Source organism: Ornithorhynchus anatinus, chromosome 1 (genome assembly GCF_004115215.2).
Source record: "Ornithorhynchus anatinus isolate Pmale09 chromosome 1, mOrnAna1.pri.v4, whole genome shotgun sequence".
NCBI lineage: Eukaryota > Metazoa > Chordata > Mammalia > Monotremata > Ornithorhynchidae > Ornithorhynchus > Ornithorhynchus anatinus.
Genome location: NC_041728.1, coordinates 44,246,165 through 44,263,303, shown reverse-complemented (window position 1 = coordinate 44,263,303; position 17,139 = coordinate 44,246,165). Strand labels below are relative to the sequence as shown.

General features: G+C 42.4%; 1 protein-coding gene across 2 annotated transcripts in view; it reads left to right on the top strand.

The window, feature by feature from the left end:
• GTF2A1 (general transcription factor IIA subunit 1) overlaps positions 1 to 15,949 on the top strand; it is a 32,705-nt gene extending 16,756 nt beyond the window's left edge. For both annotated transcript variants that reach the window (XM_007663293.3, XM_001512303.4), the window contains exons 5-9: positions 1,433 to 1,508; positions 3,039 to 3,172; positions 3,544 to 3,864; positions 8,632 to 8,721; positions 11,582 to 15,949. In XM_007663293.3, coding sequence (XP_007661483.1) covers positions 1,433 to 1,508; positions 3,039 to 3,172; positions 3,544 to 3,864; positions 8,632 to 8,721; positions 11,582 to 11,689 — 729 coding nt within the window. In that variant the 3' untranslated portion in view covers positions 11,690 to 15,949. The remainder of the gene's footprint in view (positions 1 to 1,432; positions 1,509 to 3,038; positions 3,173 to 3,543; positions 3,865 to 8,631; positions 8,722 to 11,581) is intronic.
• Positions 15,950 to 17,139: the final 1,190 nt, after the last annotated feature.

Genomic DNA, 17,139 nt, shown 5'->3' with positions numbered 1-17,139 from the left:
TTTGAGGAAATGTAAAAAAAGCATTTAGGAGAGTCCAGTAAGGTTGGTAGGCTCGATCCCTGCCCTTGAACCTACAGTCAAGCAGGGGAGACAGAGACATTAAAATTATTGGTAGGGGAAAACAGCAGAGGAAGAAATCTCAGTACATGAGGGCTGTAGTGTGAGTTTGTGCTTAAGGGGCATGATGTGAGTGAAGAAGGAAAGCAGATTAGTGTTGAGGTTAATTCAGGGAAAGCTTCCTGGAGATTAGAATCAGTAGGTCTTTGAAGATGGGGGAGAGTGGGGTCTGTCAGATGTGAAGGCTTTAGCAGAAAATTGTGAAGGTAAAAGATGTAAATTTTAGTAGTCGAAATATTTGAGAAATTCAAATCGGAGTAATTCTTAAGGATTGCCTTAATTTTATATTTTTTAAAAAACCATAGGATAAAGATTTAGAGAAGGGATTTCATTCTTATTTGCAGTTTGAACTCAACAAAAAGCAAAGTACCAACTTCACGGACAGAGCTTCTAGTTTGGTACTCTTGAGTCTCAGAAGTGTAAGAAGTGTTAGACACAAAGGGATTGTTTCATAATCCAGAAAGAGTTGAAAGAAAATGTTAAAACTGAATCAATTTTTCTAACACCCCACTTATTGTAACACCGACTAAATTTTGGAGATTTTTTTTTTTCTTATCTACAAGAAAGGCATTTTCAGCCAATTGAAGAGTAAAGGTTAAAGTAGCCACAATAAAAGCGTTTTTGATTCTTTTTTTGAAGTAATGCATCATCATTGGCTAGAGAGCCAATGAAGTGACTACTTAAGTAACCATGTGATTTTTGATGCCACCTGTACTGTGAGGATATCCTTTATGAATATTTATCTTTGTACTTCCTCTTCCCTTCCCTGTCACCGACTGTTCTCCCCATCTTGAGGGTGTTGCTGAAATCCCACCTCTGGAACACCTTTCCTTCCCTGAGTAGTTCCTAATCTTTCCACCCTCTAGGTGTAATTCAGGGAGGATTCTGATAAAGGGAAGTCGATCAGAAGGGGAGAGAAATGTTCCCAGCTCTGCCTCTTGCCTCCTGTGTGATATCACCCTTACTGTCACCTGACCACTTCTGTGCCACCTAAACTCGAGGGGTTACATTCCTCCACTCTCCCTCCTCCTGTGGTGCATGTGTGTGTTTGTGTGTGTGTCTACTCCATTCCTTCCTCTGCCTGAAATCGATTGGAGCGTTTGTCTCTGCCCTGAGCAGGTGAGCTCCTTGACGGCAGGGCTCTTGTCTAGTAATACTGTTGGGCTCTCCCAAGTCTTTAATACAGTGTGGTGCACACAGTAAGTAGGTCCTCAATAAGTGGTTTGAATCGATTGCACAATCACTTAGTTGTCAGATCTCCTTCCCCCAAATTGGAGGAAAGTGATGACTCACAAAAAATACGTTTCTTTTTCAGAGTGCTGCAGCCACTGCAGCTACTTTGGCGCTGCCAGCCGGTGTCACACCCGTTCAGCAGATACTGACTAATTCAGGTAATTCATTCACATAATTATGGAGAGGTGTTGATGAGGAGAGGTTGTGTGTGTCATCACAGCTCCTCCATGAATTGAAATAAAGTCGATTTGTTATGGGTTTGTTTTTTACCTTTCTGGGATTATCCCATATTTTAATGAGGCAATAAAGTATGTGTTCTCTGTTAAATACTGTTTGCGTTTCAGCTATTTAAGGTATTTTTAACTCATTTTTCTCAAAAACGCCATGCCACTGAAACAACTGGACGGCGTGGTGGAATTACTGAAACCAGTTCCAAGTTGATTTTGAAATGGGATTCGAAAAAATTTAACTGACAGCGGTCTGGCTGAACGTGTCCCCACTTTGGTCACCAAACATTAAAACCCAACCGACCCTGAATAGTATAGCACATACAAGTCTGTCATTTTCCCTCCCCAAGTGAAAGGCAGCAGAAAAATAATTCAGTGCATCTTGCTCCACAATCAAAGAAATATACTACCATACTCCCCAAATTGAACTGACACAAAAAATGGGATGCATCTTCCCCCTGCCTCTGCCGTGAAGCTATCCTTTGATCATCCTGAGCTATTGCTTGTGTGGCTTTCACCTGGCCAGCTCCTCCTATGTTCTTGCCAGCACCTAGGATTGACTCTTCCTCCAACCACTTGCAGGTTTTAGTGGGGAGAGGTACGGGGGAAAAGCTGGCTTTAGTGTGTTTGAGAAGCAGATGTCTGTAATTCAGTAAGATCTCTACCCTAGTTTTTTTGCTTTCTGTTTTGCCATAAGATATGATGGCAGTATGGTCAGAGCATTTGTGGGTAATGGGGAGGAAAATAATTTCTTTCTGTTATTGACAGGTTCAACAGAGAGTTCCCTGAATTTATTTCCAGGCTCTTGACATCAGGGCCTCTTATTTAAAAAAGAAAACACACAACTGTAATGGTATTTAAGTACTTACTATGTGCCAGGCATTGTATTAAATGCTGAAGTAGATACAAAGAGTTCGGTCTTAATCCCCATTTTATAGTTGTGGTAACTGAGGCGCAGAGAAATGAAGTGATTTTTTTTTCTTCCAAGGCCACCCAGTAGATGAGGCAGAGCTGGGATTAGAACCGAAGTTCTCTGGCTCCCATTCCCATGCTCTTTTCACAAGGCCACGCTGCCTATGGGTACCTCTACCCATACTGCCATGCTAAGAACTGTTGTGTACTGTAAGAACTATGTATTGTTTTCTTCCAAGCACTTAGTACAGTGCTTTGCCCACAACGAGCACTCAGTAAATACTGCAGATTGAAGAACTGAGATGCTGTCCAGTAATTAGCCTAAGGTGTCACCCGGGCAGATTTCCTTGAGAAACAGTAGACTAAGTAGAGTCAGTGCTTCAGAACAGTGTGCTGGGAGAGGAGGAATAGAGAACTGTGAATGTTGATTTATGATGACCTGACAGAGGATGTTTGAAGAACTCAGGCCCAAACATACATCAATCAGCCCGATGGCCCAGAGTCACTGTTGTAAACTGTAATCCATGCGGAACTGTTTGATGTTCACAGGCCAGATCCTACAAGTAGTTCGAACTGCCAACGGGGCTCAATACATCATTCAGCCGCAGCAGTCAGTGGTTCTGCAGCAGCAGGTCATTCCGCAGATGCAGCCTGGTGGCGTGCAGGCTCCCGTCATACAGCAGGTAAAAGATGGAGGGCCTGGCCCAGTCTCTCTTCCCAGAGTCGAAAGCAGTATAGAAAGTTGGTCTTCCAGCAGGCTCATCCTCCCAAACCTAGAGGTTAAGGATCTGAGTGGGGTGGACGGTCAGTGTCGAGTTGGAAAAGTGGGAGCTGAATCCCTAGCAGTTGGTGGCCACTTAAGATACATATGGCAAATTAGGGGGCATTGGCCAAAGAGAGGTCATCAGCTGTGTGCCACGGGGAGGAAAAGAAAGCAACACAAAGTTGTCCACCTCTCCCGAAGTGTTGATGAAACACTAGCTGCGATGACATCCAGATTTCAGAATGTGTGCAGTGAGGTTGACCTGTGGTAAGCAGTTTCCTTTTGTGTTAGGTTTTGGCTCCTATCCCCGGAGGGATTCCACCCCAGACAGGAGTGATCATCCAACCTCAACAGATCTTATTTACGGGAAACAAGACGCAAGTGATCCCCACGACGGTGGCCACTCCCACCCCAGCCCAAGCACAGATCACTGCAACCGGGCAGCAGCAACCCCAACAGCAGCCTGCACAACCACAGGCTCCATTGGTGCTACAAGTAGATGGGGCTGGGGACACGTCCTCTGAAGAAGATGAGGATGAGGAGGAAGATTACGATGATGATGAAGAGGAAGACAAAGAAAAGGATGGGGGAGAGGATGGGCAAGTTGAAGAGGTAAATCTCAGAATTTTTTTGGGGGTGTGTGCGAGATGAGTGGGGGGGTCTTAAGCCCTTCCAATTACTTATGCTCATTATCAGAAGTTTTGCATGTTTGCTTGATTGTGGTGATGATTATTAATAATAATAGTGGTAATAGTATAAGTGCTCACCACTGCCCCAAGCGCTGCACTAAACTCTGGGGTAGATACAAGATAATAAGGTTGGACACAGTCCTGTTTCCCCTCCCTTTCCCCTCCCCACCCTTTTTCTCTTTTTCCTCTATTAGATGCTCATTATGTGTTAAGTACTGTTCTAAGCTCTGGGGTAGATACAAGTTAATCAGGTTGGACACAGGGGTTCACAGTTTAAGTGGGAGGGAGAACAGGCACTTAATTTCCATATTACATTTGAGGGAATTGAGGCACTGAGAAGTTACGATGACTTGGCCAGGCTCACCCAGCAGGTATATGGTATATGGCAGAGCAGGGACTAGAACCGTGATCTCTCGACTTGCATGTCTCCTAGGCCGGCCACGCCTCTCCAATTTTTTTTTTTTAACGTCTTAGATGTAAATACTTCTGCCTGTGTACCTCCATCCCTCCTTAAAGTGTAAGCTTCCTATGATTGTTTGCCATGAGTTTACGTGTATTATTCTCAGTGGACCTTCAATGACATAATATGCATAGTGCATGGAGGTCACGATCTAAGGGGGTTAGCAAGAGCTGCTGTCGTATTCCCAGTTTAGGGATGAGGAAACCACTGCCCAGAGAGATGAAGTGCAAAAGTCCTTGAGACTTGCCCAAGGTCACATAGGACAGTGGCAGAGCCGGGGTAAGAACCCATGTCTCCAGCCTCCCATCCCCACGTTTTTCACATTAGTCTTTATTTGCCTCTTCGCTTTGAAATGAGGAAAATTACTGAAATTTTATTAGAAGATTTAAGTTTGAAGGAAAACAGCGTTGTTGTTTTTTTTTGTTTTTTAAATGGTATTAAAGCACTTACTATGCTCCAGGCACTGTACTAAGTGCTGAGGTAGGTACAAGCTAATCAGGTTGGACAGAGTCCATATTCCCCATGGGACTCAAGGTTTTAATCTCCATTTTACAAATGAGGTAACTAAGACACTTACCCAAGGTCACACAAAAGACAAGTGGCAGAGTCAGGATTAGAACACAGATCCTGTTTCCTAGGACTGTGCTGTAACCATTAGGCAACATTGCGTCTGAATTTGTTTTTGTTTTTTTTAATAAGTTGTTTGGGTATAATCAAATATCTATCACCTGCCTCTTGAAGCAGCATATAATAGGGTTTTCTAGCTCAGGCAGTAGTCAATTGGTGGTATTTATTGATCAGTTACTACGTGCAGGGCAGCGTGCTAAGCGCTTAGCACTCAAGCCCGTCTATAGTGTGGGTCAGTGTGAGACTTAAATTTTTACAGGATAAATATTAAATCATAATCCCTGAGAAGCATTGTGGCCTAGTGGATAGAGTATGAGCCTGGGAATCAGAAGGACTTGGGTTTTAATCCCAGTCCTGCCACTTGTTTGCTGTGTGACCTTGGGCAAGTCACTTAACTTCTCTGGGCCTCAGTTCCCTTATTTGTAAAATGTAGATTGACTTTGAGCCCCATGTGGGACATGGATTATGTCCATCCTGACTAGCTTGTATCTATCCCAGTGCTTAGTACTGGGAGAAGCAGCGTGGCTCAGTGGAAAGAGCACGGGCTTTGGAGTCAGGGCTCATGAGTTCGAATCCCAGCTCTGCCACTTGGCTGTGTGACTGTGGGCAAGTCACTTAACTTCTCCGTGCCTCAGTTCCCTCATCTGTAAAATGGGGATTAAGACTGTGAGCCCCACGTGGGACAACCTGATTCCCCTATGTCTACCCCAGCGCTTAGAACAGTGCTCGGCACATAGTAAGCGCTTAACAAATACCAACATTATTATTATTATTAGTAGTAGTACAGTGTCTGACATGTAGTAAGTGCATAACTACTATTAAGATAAAAATCCATCTGTCAGATTTGAGTGGACAAAGTGGAGGCCATGAACTGGCAAAAGTTTGGAGGTGAAGAGTTGACTCAGTATTGCAATGAACTTTTCTGAAAAAATCCCAGTAGGTCGTTGTTGTAATGTAGACTCATGTAGTCCATTCCTCGACTGATCACATTTATTTATTTATGCTTTGGCTGTCATTTCCAAAGAGCTCACACTGCCAAATCAGTTCAATCTCTCTCCAAATGACTCCCCGTGACCTGCTGTAGATCTCAACATGGTTAAGGCCCTCCTCCTCTGTCCTCTTTTTCTCCCCTCTCCTAGGAATTAACTCGTTTTTTTTTTTCCTTTTCCCTTGTCACAATGTATTCTTCAGTTAAATGTTTTATATTTACAAAATACTTGGTAAGATAACTTTCACAGTCTTTTAGGTATTACCAGTAGTAATATTTCTTTTCTGTGGTACATAAAAGATTAAGTGACTTCAGGATACTAAGTTTTGGCCTAGCAAGACTGTAATTCAGTCCTTCTTTAGTCCTGCATTCTTTCTTTCTCCACTTCTTGCGTGTTGAACAATTATATAATTTCTTTATTCAAATCTCTAAAATATTACACTAATATTCTTTCATTGCATAAGCAAATGGATTTGGATTCAGTTGGATTCATGCATCTCTTATGGTTCTCTCTGAATCTGGCCTTCCCTATCCCCTTATTCAGAATGCGTGTTTCCTCAGAATCCTTCCTCTACCCATCGGTCACAAATTTATCATCACACTGTTTAGCTTCAAGCTTGAGAGGCTACCCAGAGCTGCTTATTGCCGGGCTTTCTAATTACGCAGCAAATCTGTCAAACTTATCACCAGCCTGGTCCCAGTTGCTTGAAAGACATCCAGAGCCTCTCAGCTCTGGGATTTCATATTACCTTGCTGCCATTGCCTTCTGTCAGGCAAGGTGTTGATTTTAATAAATATAAATAGTCTGGGTATCCGCACTTAAGCAGTAGGGCCACTTCAGGTAGTTCAGTGATCATCATATACTGTCTCCATTCCAGTGGACTAGTTTACACCTAAAAGAAAAATCCCTGGCACTTCCCGCATGTGACTCTCCAGGTTCTTGATGACCCAGCAGGAGATGGGGGGAGGGGGAAAAGGAACTTGTTGGATCATCTTTCTTACAATTTCTCCTCATTTGAGAGATCTTGACTTGGAGGTTCTCTGTCAGCCAACTCGTTCTGGCCATTATCCTGTTTCCTTCTGCCACTCTCTCCACTCTTCCCTGTTAAGTGGGTCTCAACTCACAACTCCTCCTTCCGCTGTCAGTGCATTCTTCTGCATGGGGTCTCATCCAATGTTATTTATTGATGCTTCCTCGTGCAGAGCACTGTATAAGTGCTTGGGGAAAGTACAGCACACTGGGTTTGTATATGTGATCCCTGCCACAAGGAATTGAAGTCTACAGTATAATTAAATAGATGAGGGAGGGTTTCCAAATCCCATTCACACCCACTTCAATCTCTAAAGGCTTTCTGAAAGAATTATCTGACAATCCCTACTAGCCAAATCTTTCTTTTTGACATTTGTATCTATGCTCGTGCTCTCTAATCATCACAACACTGCCGGTCTCATGTTCGCAATATTGCAAGATCCACCTTTCCTCTCCATCCAATGGCTATGTGCTGGTACAAGCTCTCATAATATCTGACTGGATTATTGTCAGCTCCTCTCTCATCTCCTTCTCTGTCTCTCCTAATCCTGTGTATTCTTCATTCCGCTGCCCGGATCATCTTCCTACAAAAGCATCCGGACATGTCATCTCTTCAAAAGCCTCCAGTGGTTTGATATCAGATCTTCACAAGCAAAAAGTCTCACTCTTGGCTTCAGCCTTCATGAATTTGTCCCTCCTACATCACTTTTCTCTTTCACTGCCCCGTATACTCCACTTCTTGCCGCTCACGTCCTCACTGTCCTGTTCAAGTATCCACTTATACCCTGCCTCCAGCCTACTTCTGGAATGCCTCCCTTCTCATGTTGCCAAACTACTCTCTTCCCTCTTCAAAGCCTACTGGAACACTCTCAAGAGGCCTTCCCAGACTGGCCCCCTTTCCTCTGCTCCCTTCCCTCAGCACGGTGCTCATTTTATTTATTACCCTATTTATTTTGTTAATGAGGTGTACATCTATCTTCTTGATTCTACCTATCCTGATGATGTCTTGTTTTTGTTTTGTTCTTTTTAGCTCTGCTATCTGTCTCCCCCAATTAAACTGTGAGCCCGTCATTGGGCAGGGATTGTCTCTATCTGTTGCCGAATTGTACATTCCAAGCACTTAGTACAGTGCTGTGGACATAGTAAGTGCTCAAATACTAATGAATGAATGAATGAACCTGTCTTTGATTTACATTCTAGTGGTAGTGATGGTGGTATTAAGCCATGCTAAACCCCGGTCTAGATAGATCAAATGGGGGCCTCACAATCTTATATGTAGAGAAAGAAAATTCATGAGAATGAAGAGCACTAAGCTTTTACAAGGACAGGGGTCTCCTCTTCTGTGTGTGTCTATTCCCAAGGACCTAGTGTAGTGTGCTGGCAATCTAGTAGGTGTTAAATGCCACTGGTGATACTGTGGGAGCTAAAATGGGATCCAGAGGATCAGTGGAATCCTTTCTTGTGGTGAGTGTACTCCCTTTCAGTTGGAATGCAAATCACCCTTTGTGCTCCCTGAACCTTAGCAGAATTCAAAGCTGGTCATGCCCATGATGATAAATAGTCAATTTCTTCATTTCTTTTCTAGGAGCCCCTTAATAGTGAAGATGATGTGAGTGATGAGGAAGGACAAGAACTGTTCGACACAGAAAATGTTGTGGTGTGCCAATATGATAAGGTAAAAACACTTATAGGACACCCATGGATTGAATATTTGCATTGTATTGAACTTGTTTACTAATCATGATGGTGCCATTTATGATTCCACCTGTAGTTGGACACTAGGTCAACTAGGGGCCAGATTCTCCCCATCCATTCCCTGCATCCCCCACACTCCACACAGTAAAATCTTTGGGTATCATAGAATACAAAGGTGTGAATGAGCCTCATCTTGTGTACCAAAGTGGTAGGAACACAGGTGGTAGAAGTCTTGGTTTCTTCCTGCCCTCCAGGAGAAGAGGAGTTATGGGAGGGGGAGTGTAATGGGTTCTCAGGTTTGCAGCTTGGCTTCTGGTTTGATTTCTGAGCTCCCCGGGAGTGTCTTCAGGTACTGGGAGAATTGGGCCTTGCTTGTGCTCCTTATTTAAACAAAAGATAAAAACACTTTCTTCCCTGAAGTCAGTGTTCTACCATTTACAATTCTGCTTTCCACTTTAATTTTGTCTCTTTGCAGTAAAACCTTAGGTACTTCAATAGAAAATACAGAGAATCTCCAAAAATATTAGATTGCCATTATTTTTTGCCTTACCAATTTAGTATTCCATTTCTGTGTGTGTGTGTTTATGTGAGAGAGAGAAAGAAAGAGAAATAACTGAGTTGGGCCAAATGAGAAGATGCCAGTTGCTCATTCTCATTTACCTGGTTGCAGATTTTTTGAGACCTTGGCTTTTTCCAGGATGGAGTTGTTGAAAATTTGGCCTTTCAGCATTTGTGCTATACTTGGATTTTTTTTTAAATGAATTACTGGCCCTGCTCTCCAGTGGGTGATGCGTACTGTGTAAATGGGCCGTGGGGTTACTTGGCAAACTCCTGGCTAACTGAAGTAGGCCATGACACCACTGTCTCTCACTGTGTTGGCCTTTCTGATTTTTGTATGGCTCTACTTGGCCTGTGTTCATCTGTTGCACTGTGATGACTGCAGTTCACTGCAGCAAGTCTGACCTCAGTTGTTGAAAAGCATCAACAGACCTATTTCGTTTTCTGACCAAGAAAACGAGGACCTCCCCGATCCAGAAATCACACAGCACAGTGGCGGAGTCAAATTAGAACCCATGACCTTCTGACTCCCAGACCCATGCTGTATACACTATGCCAGGCTACTTCTCTAATATATTCTTGAGAGGATGATCAGGGCCATTTTGGAGTCTGAAGAGTTTATACACAGTCTTTTGTTTTGCAACATATGTAGAACTAGTGACATTTTTGTGTTCGAGTAAGTGGGTTTGGTTTCAGTCTTATTTGTTGAGTGCTTACTATGTGCATGGCATTGTACTAACTGCCTGGGAGAGTATAGCACAGGAGAATTAGCAGCCATGTGCCCTGCCTATAATAGTAATGTTAACTTTTTTTTTAGTTAGCTAAAATGTTTTATGTTCATATTGTGCTCTCGTGCATTTATTGACCAGATTTCTTTTAGCTGAGCCTCTCTATGGGCTGTCTTCTTTCATGTGCTGAAAGGACAAGTTGATTTCCCAAGTTGTATTGCAGGTACACATGTGTACACATTATGCTCTTACTAGCACGAAATGCTAATGAATATCCTCTTCTGAATGGTGCCTGCATATATCCTAGAGAAGCAGGTTGGCTTAGTGGATAGAGCATGGGCCTGGGAGTCAGACCTGGGTCTGCCACTTGTCTGCTGTGTGACCTTGGGCAAGTTAGTTCGCTTCTGTGTGTCTGTTACCTTATCTGTAAAATGAGGATTAAGACTATGAGCATCATGTGAGACAGGGACTATGTCCAACCTGATTAGCTTGTGTTTGCCCCAGCACTTAGAACAGTACTTGTCATATAGTAAGTGCTTAATAAATACCACCACCATCATCATAATCATATCTTTGCTTACAAAGATAAGCATGTAGACATTTTTACTTGAATTATGGAATGGGGATCGTTGAGTAATCAAATTATTTGGTACTTGTTTTGGAATGGATGTACTCTTCACTAAACCACATTTAGTGAGTTCTAAAATCTTGAACCTTTTTCTAGTCTATTGGATAATCCCTTGATTTTTATATAGAACTCTTATTTTCTCTTCTCTCCCCATTCCCCACCAGGATTTCACATGAGTTAATTCATTTTTAATCTTGCATCATTCCTTTGAGGTAGAAAGGTATCATTTGCATTCTAGAGATGGGGAAACAGACGCCCAGAGAGATCAAGTAACTTACCTGAGGTCACACAGCGGACAAGTGGTAGAGTTGGGAGTAATGCCCAGGCCTCTCAACTCCTGCCCCAGGTTCTCTGTACTAAGACCTTCTTGCAATGAGCTAGACTTCTCAGTCTTCTGCTAAATCACAGGTGAACAAGGTTCAGGAGATGCAGTGCTGCAAAATAGGAACCTCTGAGGTTCAACTGCTAAAGTTGAAGAAAAAATTTCTCAACCCGAGTGGTGAGAAATGGGGAGGGTGGTGGTGGTTGGGGGGGGGGTGATGAACTGAGTGGTCAAGCAGGAGACAGCAGAGGGAACTAGCTCATTGTAGCCAGGGAATGGGTCAACCCTGTTGTACTCTACCAAGTGCTTAGTGTAGTGCTCTGCACACAGTAAGGGCTTGAATATCATTGTGTTTTTCATTTTTTTTTTCAATTGGTCAGAGGTGTCACAGCCTAGGGGGCTGGAGCAGTGATGCAAGGGGGCCACCCCTGTACTAAAGTTTCCCCTGGAATTCCCAAGCTTAATGTTTCTAATGGCCCAACATGGCCAAAGATCATTTTGGATATTGAGAGAACCAAGCTTAAATGTTCTTTACACTTGCCTTTTTCATGCTTTCTAATGGTTCTTTTTAGTCCTCTTTCAGCTTGTATTTTCTTTGTTTTAGATACACAGAAGTAAAAACAAATGGAAGTTTCATCTTAAGGATGGCATTATGAATCTTAACGGAAGAGATTATGTATTTTCCAAAGCCATCGGTGATGCCGAATGGTGAAAGCTTTTTTTTCCTCTTTTTTAAATAAAGCAAAAACTTAAAAAAAAGACGCCGGACAGGTTGAAAAATGGGACATATATTTCAACCAAAATTTTCTTCTGCATGTCAGAAAAGTATGGTAGAAGCAAAGCTACTGGAACAAAGGTAGAGCGTGACACCACAGACACTACTACGTCAAGTGAGCAAGCCATGGGAGTAGAACACCTAGCAGTGTCAGGGAGTTGGTTTTCTGTGTTTTGGGAGGACCATAATCATTCATTGTGCATACAAGTCCCTATTAGCATGTAAGGCTTTGTCTCTCTCCTCTATGCCCTCCCCCCCCCCCCCATCTTGGTTTAAGGCTTGAAAAGATTTGTCAACCAATTGGACCTCACCCTCTGACTGATCTGAAACTGATGATTCAGACTCACAAGATTGAAATTGTGTGGGGGGGCATTTTGCAGGAAGGTTAGAACTGTGAATTCAAAAAATGAACTTGCATTAAGGAAAAGATTTATAATCCTACTCTGATGGATCTTAATTTTACCACCTTTCTCCCTTCCCTGTCCCATTTCTGTTTGTTCCTGGCCTCTATTTACCAAACAGACTTATAATCAGTGATTCTAGTCTGCTTTTGAAATAATTTTTGACAAAGTAGTAGATATTTACCTTTTAAGTTTTTTTTAAAACCCACGAGTCTTTCCTGAAATTGTCACAGTTGAGATGATTCATAGTAGCCTCTGTTACCCTAAATGAGGACTGTAATTCTCTATGCTCCTTGCTTCCCCTCTTCTCTCCTCTCCTCTCCCTCCAACCCCCCCCCCCCCCCCCCATCCCCACTTTAAGCCAAAGCGTGGGCACTCAGGAACACAGTTTTGTCTCAAAGGACACCACCACCTGATGGAAATTGTACATTCTCACCGACACCTGTATACGTTCCTACCATCACATTGAAATGTGTCTTCAGAATTCCCTTCAGCTCAACAAGATGCTTCATTTAGTTTCATTGCCAGGGCGGAATGAGGGAACTGTGTAATTTCCAAGCAGCAATTTCTTGGACTTTTAAGTGGTGAATACAAAGACTTGCCATTGCAACAAACAAAACTCAAATCGTCAGGCTGAATCAAACCAAGTTTAACTTCTGGGAGAATGACCCGAAAGTTTGAAGTGTTAAAAGATTTTGCCTTTGAAGGTAAATGTACTTCTCGTTCTCATGCTGGTCACATCTTCAGACCCGACCATCAGCAAGGCAGCCACGGGACCCCTGTGCGCTCCACAGGACGAAGGTGCGGAAAAGGTGATAGCCAACCAGATACAGACTCCAGGAGCCTCTCGGGAACATTTTGGGAGCTTGACGCTTGCTACCTTGTCAGCTGATGGGTAAAGAGAACCTTTGGAAAGGCAATTCAAGTATAATTGGGAGAGAACCTAAAGGACACTACTTTTGGTCTTTGGAGTGTTAAAAAAAATTTTTTGTGTTGTCACTTGAAACATCGGATTATCTTTACAAACTGCTTTCCGCCCCCCCCCCCCCCCCCCACCATCCTCTCTTATCCCGGTCTTCCTTTTACTCGTCTCAGTATACTTGCAGCAGTAGCTTGCATAAAACTTCACAGTACGTTACAAGGAAGAATACTGTGATGAGTGTCACGTAGCTTTTTTACACCAGTTATAGCGCTAAGACTATACACCAGAGGAGCCTACTGATAAAAATTTGTTAGAACACATCCTGTCCCTTGTGTATATGTCGGCTTCTTCATGACAATGTTGGCTTCCAGTCCCACTTGGGAGTTATGCTTTTTGACTTAAGGGTCTGGAGTTAAGGGTTTTCGTTCGTTTTTTTTTTTTTTTTGACTGTCAACATGGTATTTTCTTGATTTTTTTGGGGGCGGGGGGAGGGAGTGAGGGAGTAGTGGGGGAAGAATCCTTTCCTTAGTGTTTTTTAATGTATACCACTACGCTCAAAGCACACGCAGCTTCAAATGAGATCAGTTCCCCGTCGCCAAAACCGAAACTAGTTGTTTTTCAGCAAGTCCGTGGATAGTGAAGGTGCCTACTTAGTATATCGTAGGTGTCTATTCAAAAAGTGAATTAGGGACCCACCTGGAGAAATCTGGTAATGCTGCACAGTTGAACCAGTGAAACCTTTTAGACACATAACTTTTCAGCTACTGGAACCCAGATGACGATACAAGCTATTAATCTCTTCTGTCTTGCTCGATTCCTTCATGTAGACCAACTCCCTTCATGATGGTTATAGTAGTATTGTATTCAGGCCTTTCTAAAGTTTATTTATTTTACGATATGAGTAACCACTGCTTTTCCAGGTGACTCTCCAGGGTCATTTTTAAGCAGGCTAATAGTAACCATTTATTAATGCACCTGGTGTCTTGCAAAATATTGATGGCATGCTTGGCAAATGAAGGGATTTTTGTTGTTGAAATACCTGTGAAATTTTGATGAGCCAGTCAAACATACATACCCAATTGTGCTCTTTTGCTACATCGTGTTCCTTTTTAATTGAAAAGCATGTTTTAATTTCATTTTATTGTAGTGGCTTGCTGTAAGAATGTAGCTTGCTTGCTTTTTATTGTACTTGAATTATAATCATGGTTTTAGCAGGTTAATTGAACAGGTCATTTCCTTAGGTTCCATATGAATGGTCATTCTTTTTGAGGGCAAAATTCCCCACAGGTAGTGTGTTTAAAATTAAATGTAACCTGAATTTATTTGAAATAGTGCAGTATTAATAGTATGAAAACAAGTAAAGGTTTCAAAGAATTTGTGTTCAGATTTGCACAGACAATAACAGAGCACCTTGAACTTTCAATCTGGAAAATACCGGGGAATGACTTTAAAACTCATCAAAGCTAATGGAAATTATATATGGCATCTGGGTGTGGTTTGAAAAATTGTGCCTTGCAATGTGGATATTTTGGGGGTGGGAGATGCATCCTTAGACCTATCTGGTCATTTGGATCCTAAGACCACAGTTTTGTGGAGTTAAAACTCAGAATCTCATAATGGGCAGTTGGGGGAATTCACAAAGGCTTGTGCTGATAAGCGTCTAACGAATCAAATGATTAACTTCTGCAAAGGAGAGTCTGCCCATTGGACAACTGAACGTCAAACGTTTATGTTGTTTTCTCTTGTGGGTGAGCAGTCAGCTGTGGTGCTGCATCTACCCCTTGTGTGGAAATCACTAGCCACTTTGACACCTGAAGTTCCTTTCCAAGCGTAGCTTCACAAATGTCGGTGCCTCACATTCTAGGAGCAGCATGGCTTCGATATTCACGGTTCTCAGAAAACAGACGGCCGACAGCTTCTGTACATGTGTCTCAGTGTTCGCCGCAGCATAAGATGAAAATCCATTATAGGCCCTTTTTTATGTTTTGCCTCCTTTTTCGAAAAGAAATGTGACATAATTGCCCAATAGCAATAATATCACCATCAAACACCCCACAGGAGAAATGCTTAAAAATCCCAGTGAGCAATGCCATTTTTCTCTGGGAGTTCCCTTTTAATATTTGGTAACTTCTTTCACTTGTAAATGTGGCTTCACTTTTTCAGAACGTGAGAGTTCAGACCTCTGACATGGACTTTTATTTTATGTGTCCTTTTTTTTTTTGTATGTGTTTCCAATCTATTATAGGCCTTCCATGTCCTCTTCTGCTTTCTCAAATCTTGATCAAATTTAATGTGCAGTTTCCTCATTGATGAGTCCACTCTTGAGTTGAGCGATTTATGCCTGACCTCCCAATGAAGGGGAGGGCTCCTTGTTTTCTCTTTTAAAAAACAAAAAACTTTTTTTTTTTTTTTGGCCAATAGTGAATTCAGAAACACAATCTTAGCTTACCCATTGTGCAAAATAAAGGCTTTTTTTCTTTTTTTTTTTTTTTTAACAGGAAGAAGTAATTTTGGAGTAGCTCCATGTGCAGCCCCTAAGGCTTCAGTCTCCCCAGTGTGTATTGGGTTACAGTTTGAGGGGCGGGGGGAGGGGGCGCTATCCATTTTTTGCTGTTCTTCGAGTTACTCTTGTCAACTGCTGTTGTACATAACTGTTATGTGTAAGGGGGTAAATATATTTATTATGTTTGTAAAATTAATTCTGTACAATTGCAGATCAAGGTTGCTCTTCTGTGATATACAGGATATTATGTTTCAAAGGCCATGCTTGGAATACAATTAGAAAACTTAGTATTTTGATGTACTAAGACCTATTTTAAGTTTAATATTTTGCCTTTGCAAAAACTTTAATTAAAGATGTTATTTAAAAAAAAATATGATTGTTGTGTACCTCTCCAACCCATAGCAGCTGTTAGGTAGAAATATTGGAGGAACTGTCCCCAGACTAAAAGGGCTTTAGTTTTGGGGGGAGAAAAAAATATTGTGAAGAATTCACACTTTTTTTGATGATAGAGATCTCAGGTAGTTTATCTTTGTCAATTTGAGAATTGTTTTATAAATGCTTTTGTTGCAGTTTGTTGTATTAGCTGCCTATTGTGTATTTACCCAAGTATAAAGAGTGATATAGATACATTGATATCACATTATCAGAGATCTGTGATAAGGCAGCCAACTTGCATGCCAGCAGGAGGAAAAGGGATGTGTTGTCAGCCCACCCTACTGTCATATGTCTCCATATACACACTATGTCTCAAACTTATTTTCCATGACTGTGTTCCTCCCATGTGGACCTGCAGAACTCTACATTTAAAAACAAGGGGTCTTTATCTTAAGATGAGGACTCTGCTGCTTGTAGAAGACTTGGAATAATCAAAGGAGTGAATGGGATATAGTGTCAGTAGCTGGTGTGTCTGTGAGCCCATCTGCCTGATGATTTTTCTGGGACGCTGTTGGCCTCGCCACACTGCATCCCTCACTCCCACCTCCTCTGCTTGCTTGGGCATAGCACCTAAATCTGGCAACAGGTGGCTGTGGTGAAGATGTATGGTTTCCTGGATTGCTTCCAGAGCTCTCCCTTGGGCATCACTTAAGCCACTGGAGATTCGCTCATTCCTCTCCCAGCACTCGTTTACATATCCATCTATGATTTCATTTTAAATGTCTGTTTCCCACTCTAATCTGGAAGCTCCATGTGGGCAGGGATAGTCTCTAACCTTCTATCCGACGTCCTCACCAGCCTCCTATCCCACATGTGCCACCTCGACCCCCACCCCCGATGATTAGACCCCATCGTCTGATTTTCGCAAGTCATCATGCCCCATTTGGTCTCCAAACGCAAACTACCTTCCCTTGACTACCAAGTTGACACTCAACACCACCCTCTCTATTGAATTCAGCTTGTTCCCCTAACCCTTTACTGATCTTATGCCACTGGCCCACAGTCCTGGATCACCTCCACAGGCTGATTCCTTTTCTTCCGTCGGTGAGGCACAGATGGCTATTGGTGGAAATCCAGATATCAGGCAGTCTCGTCCACCTTAATTTCATTTCTGCCTATTTTGACT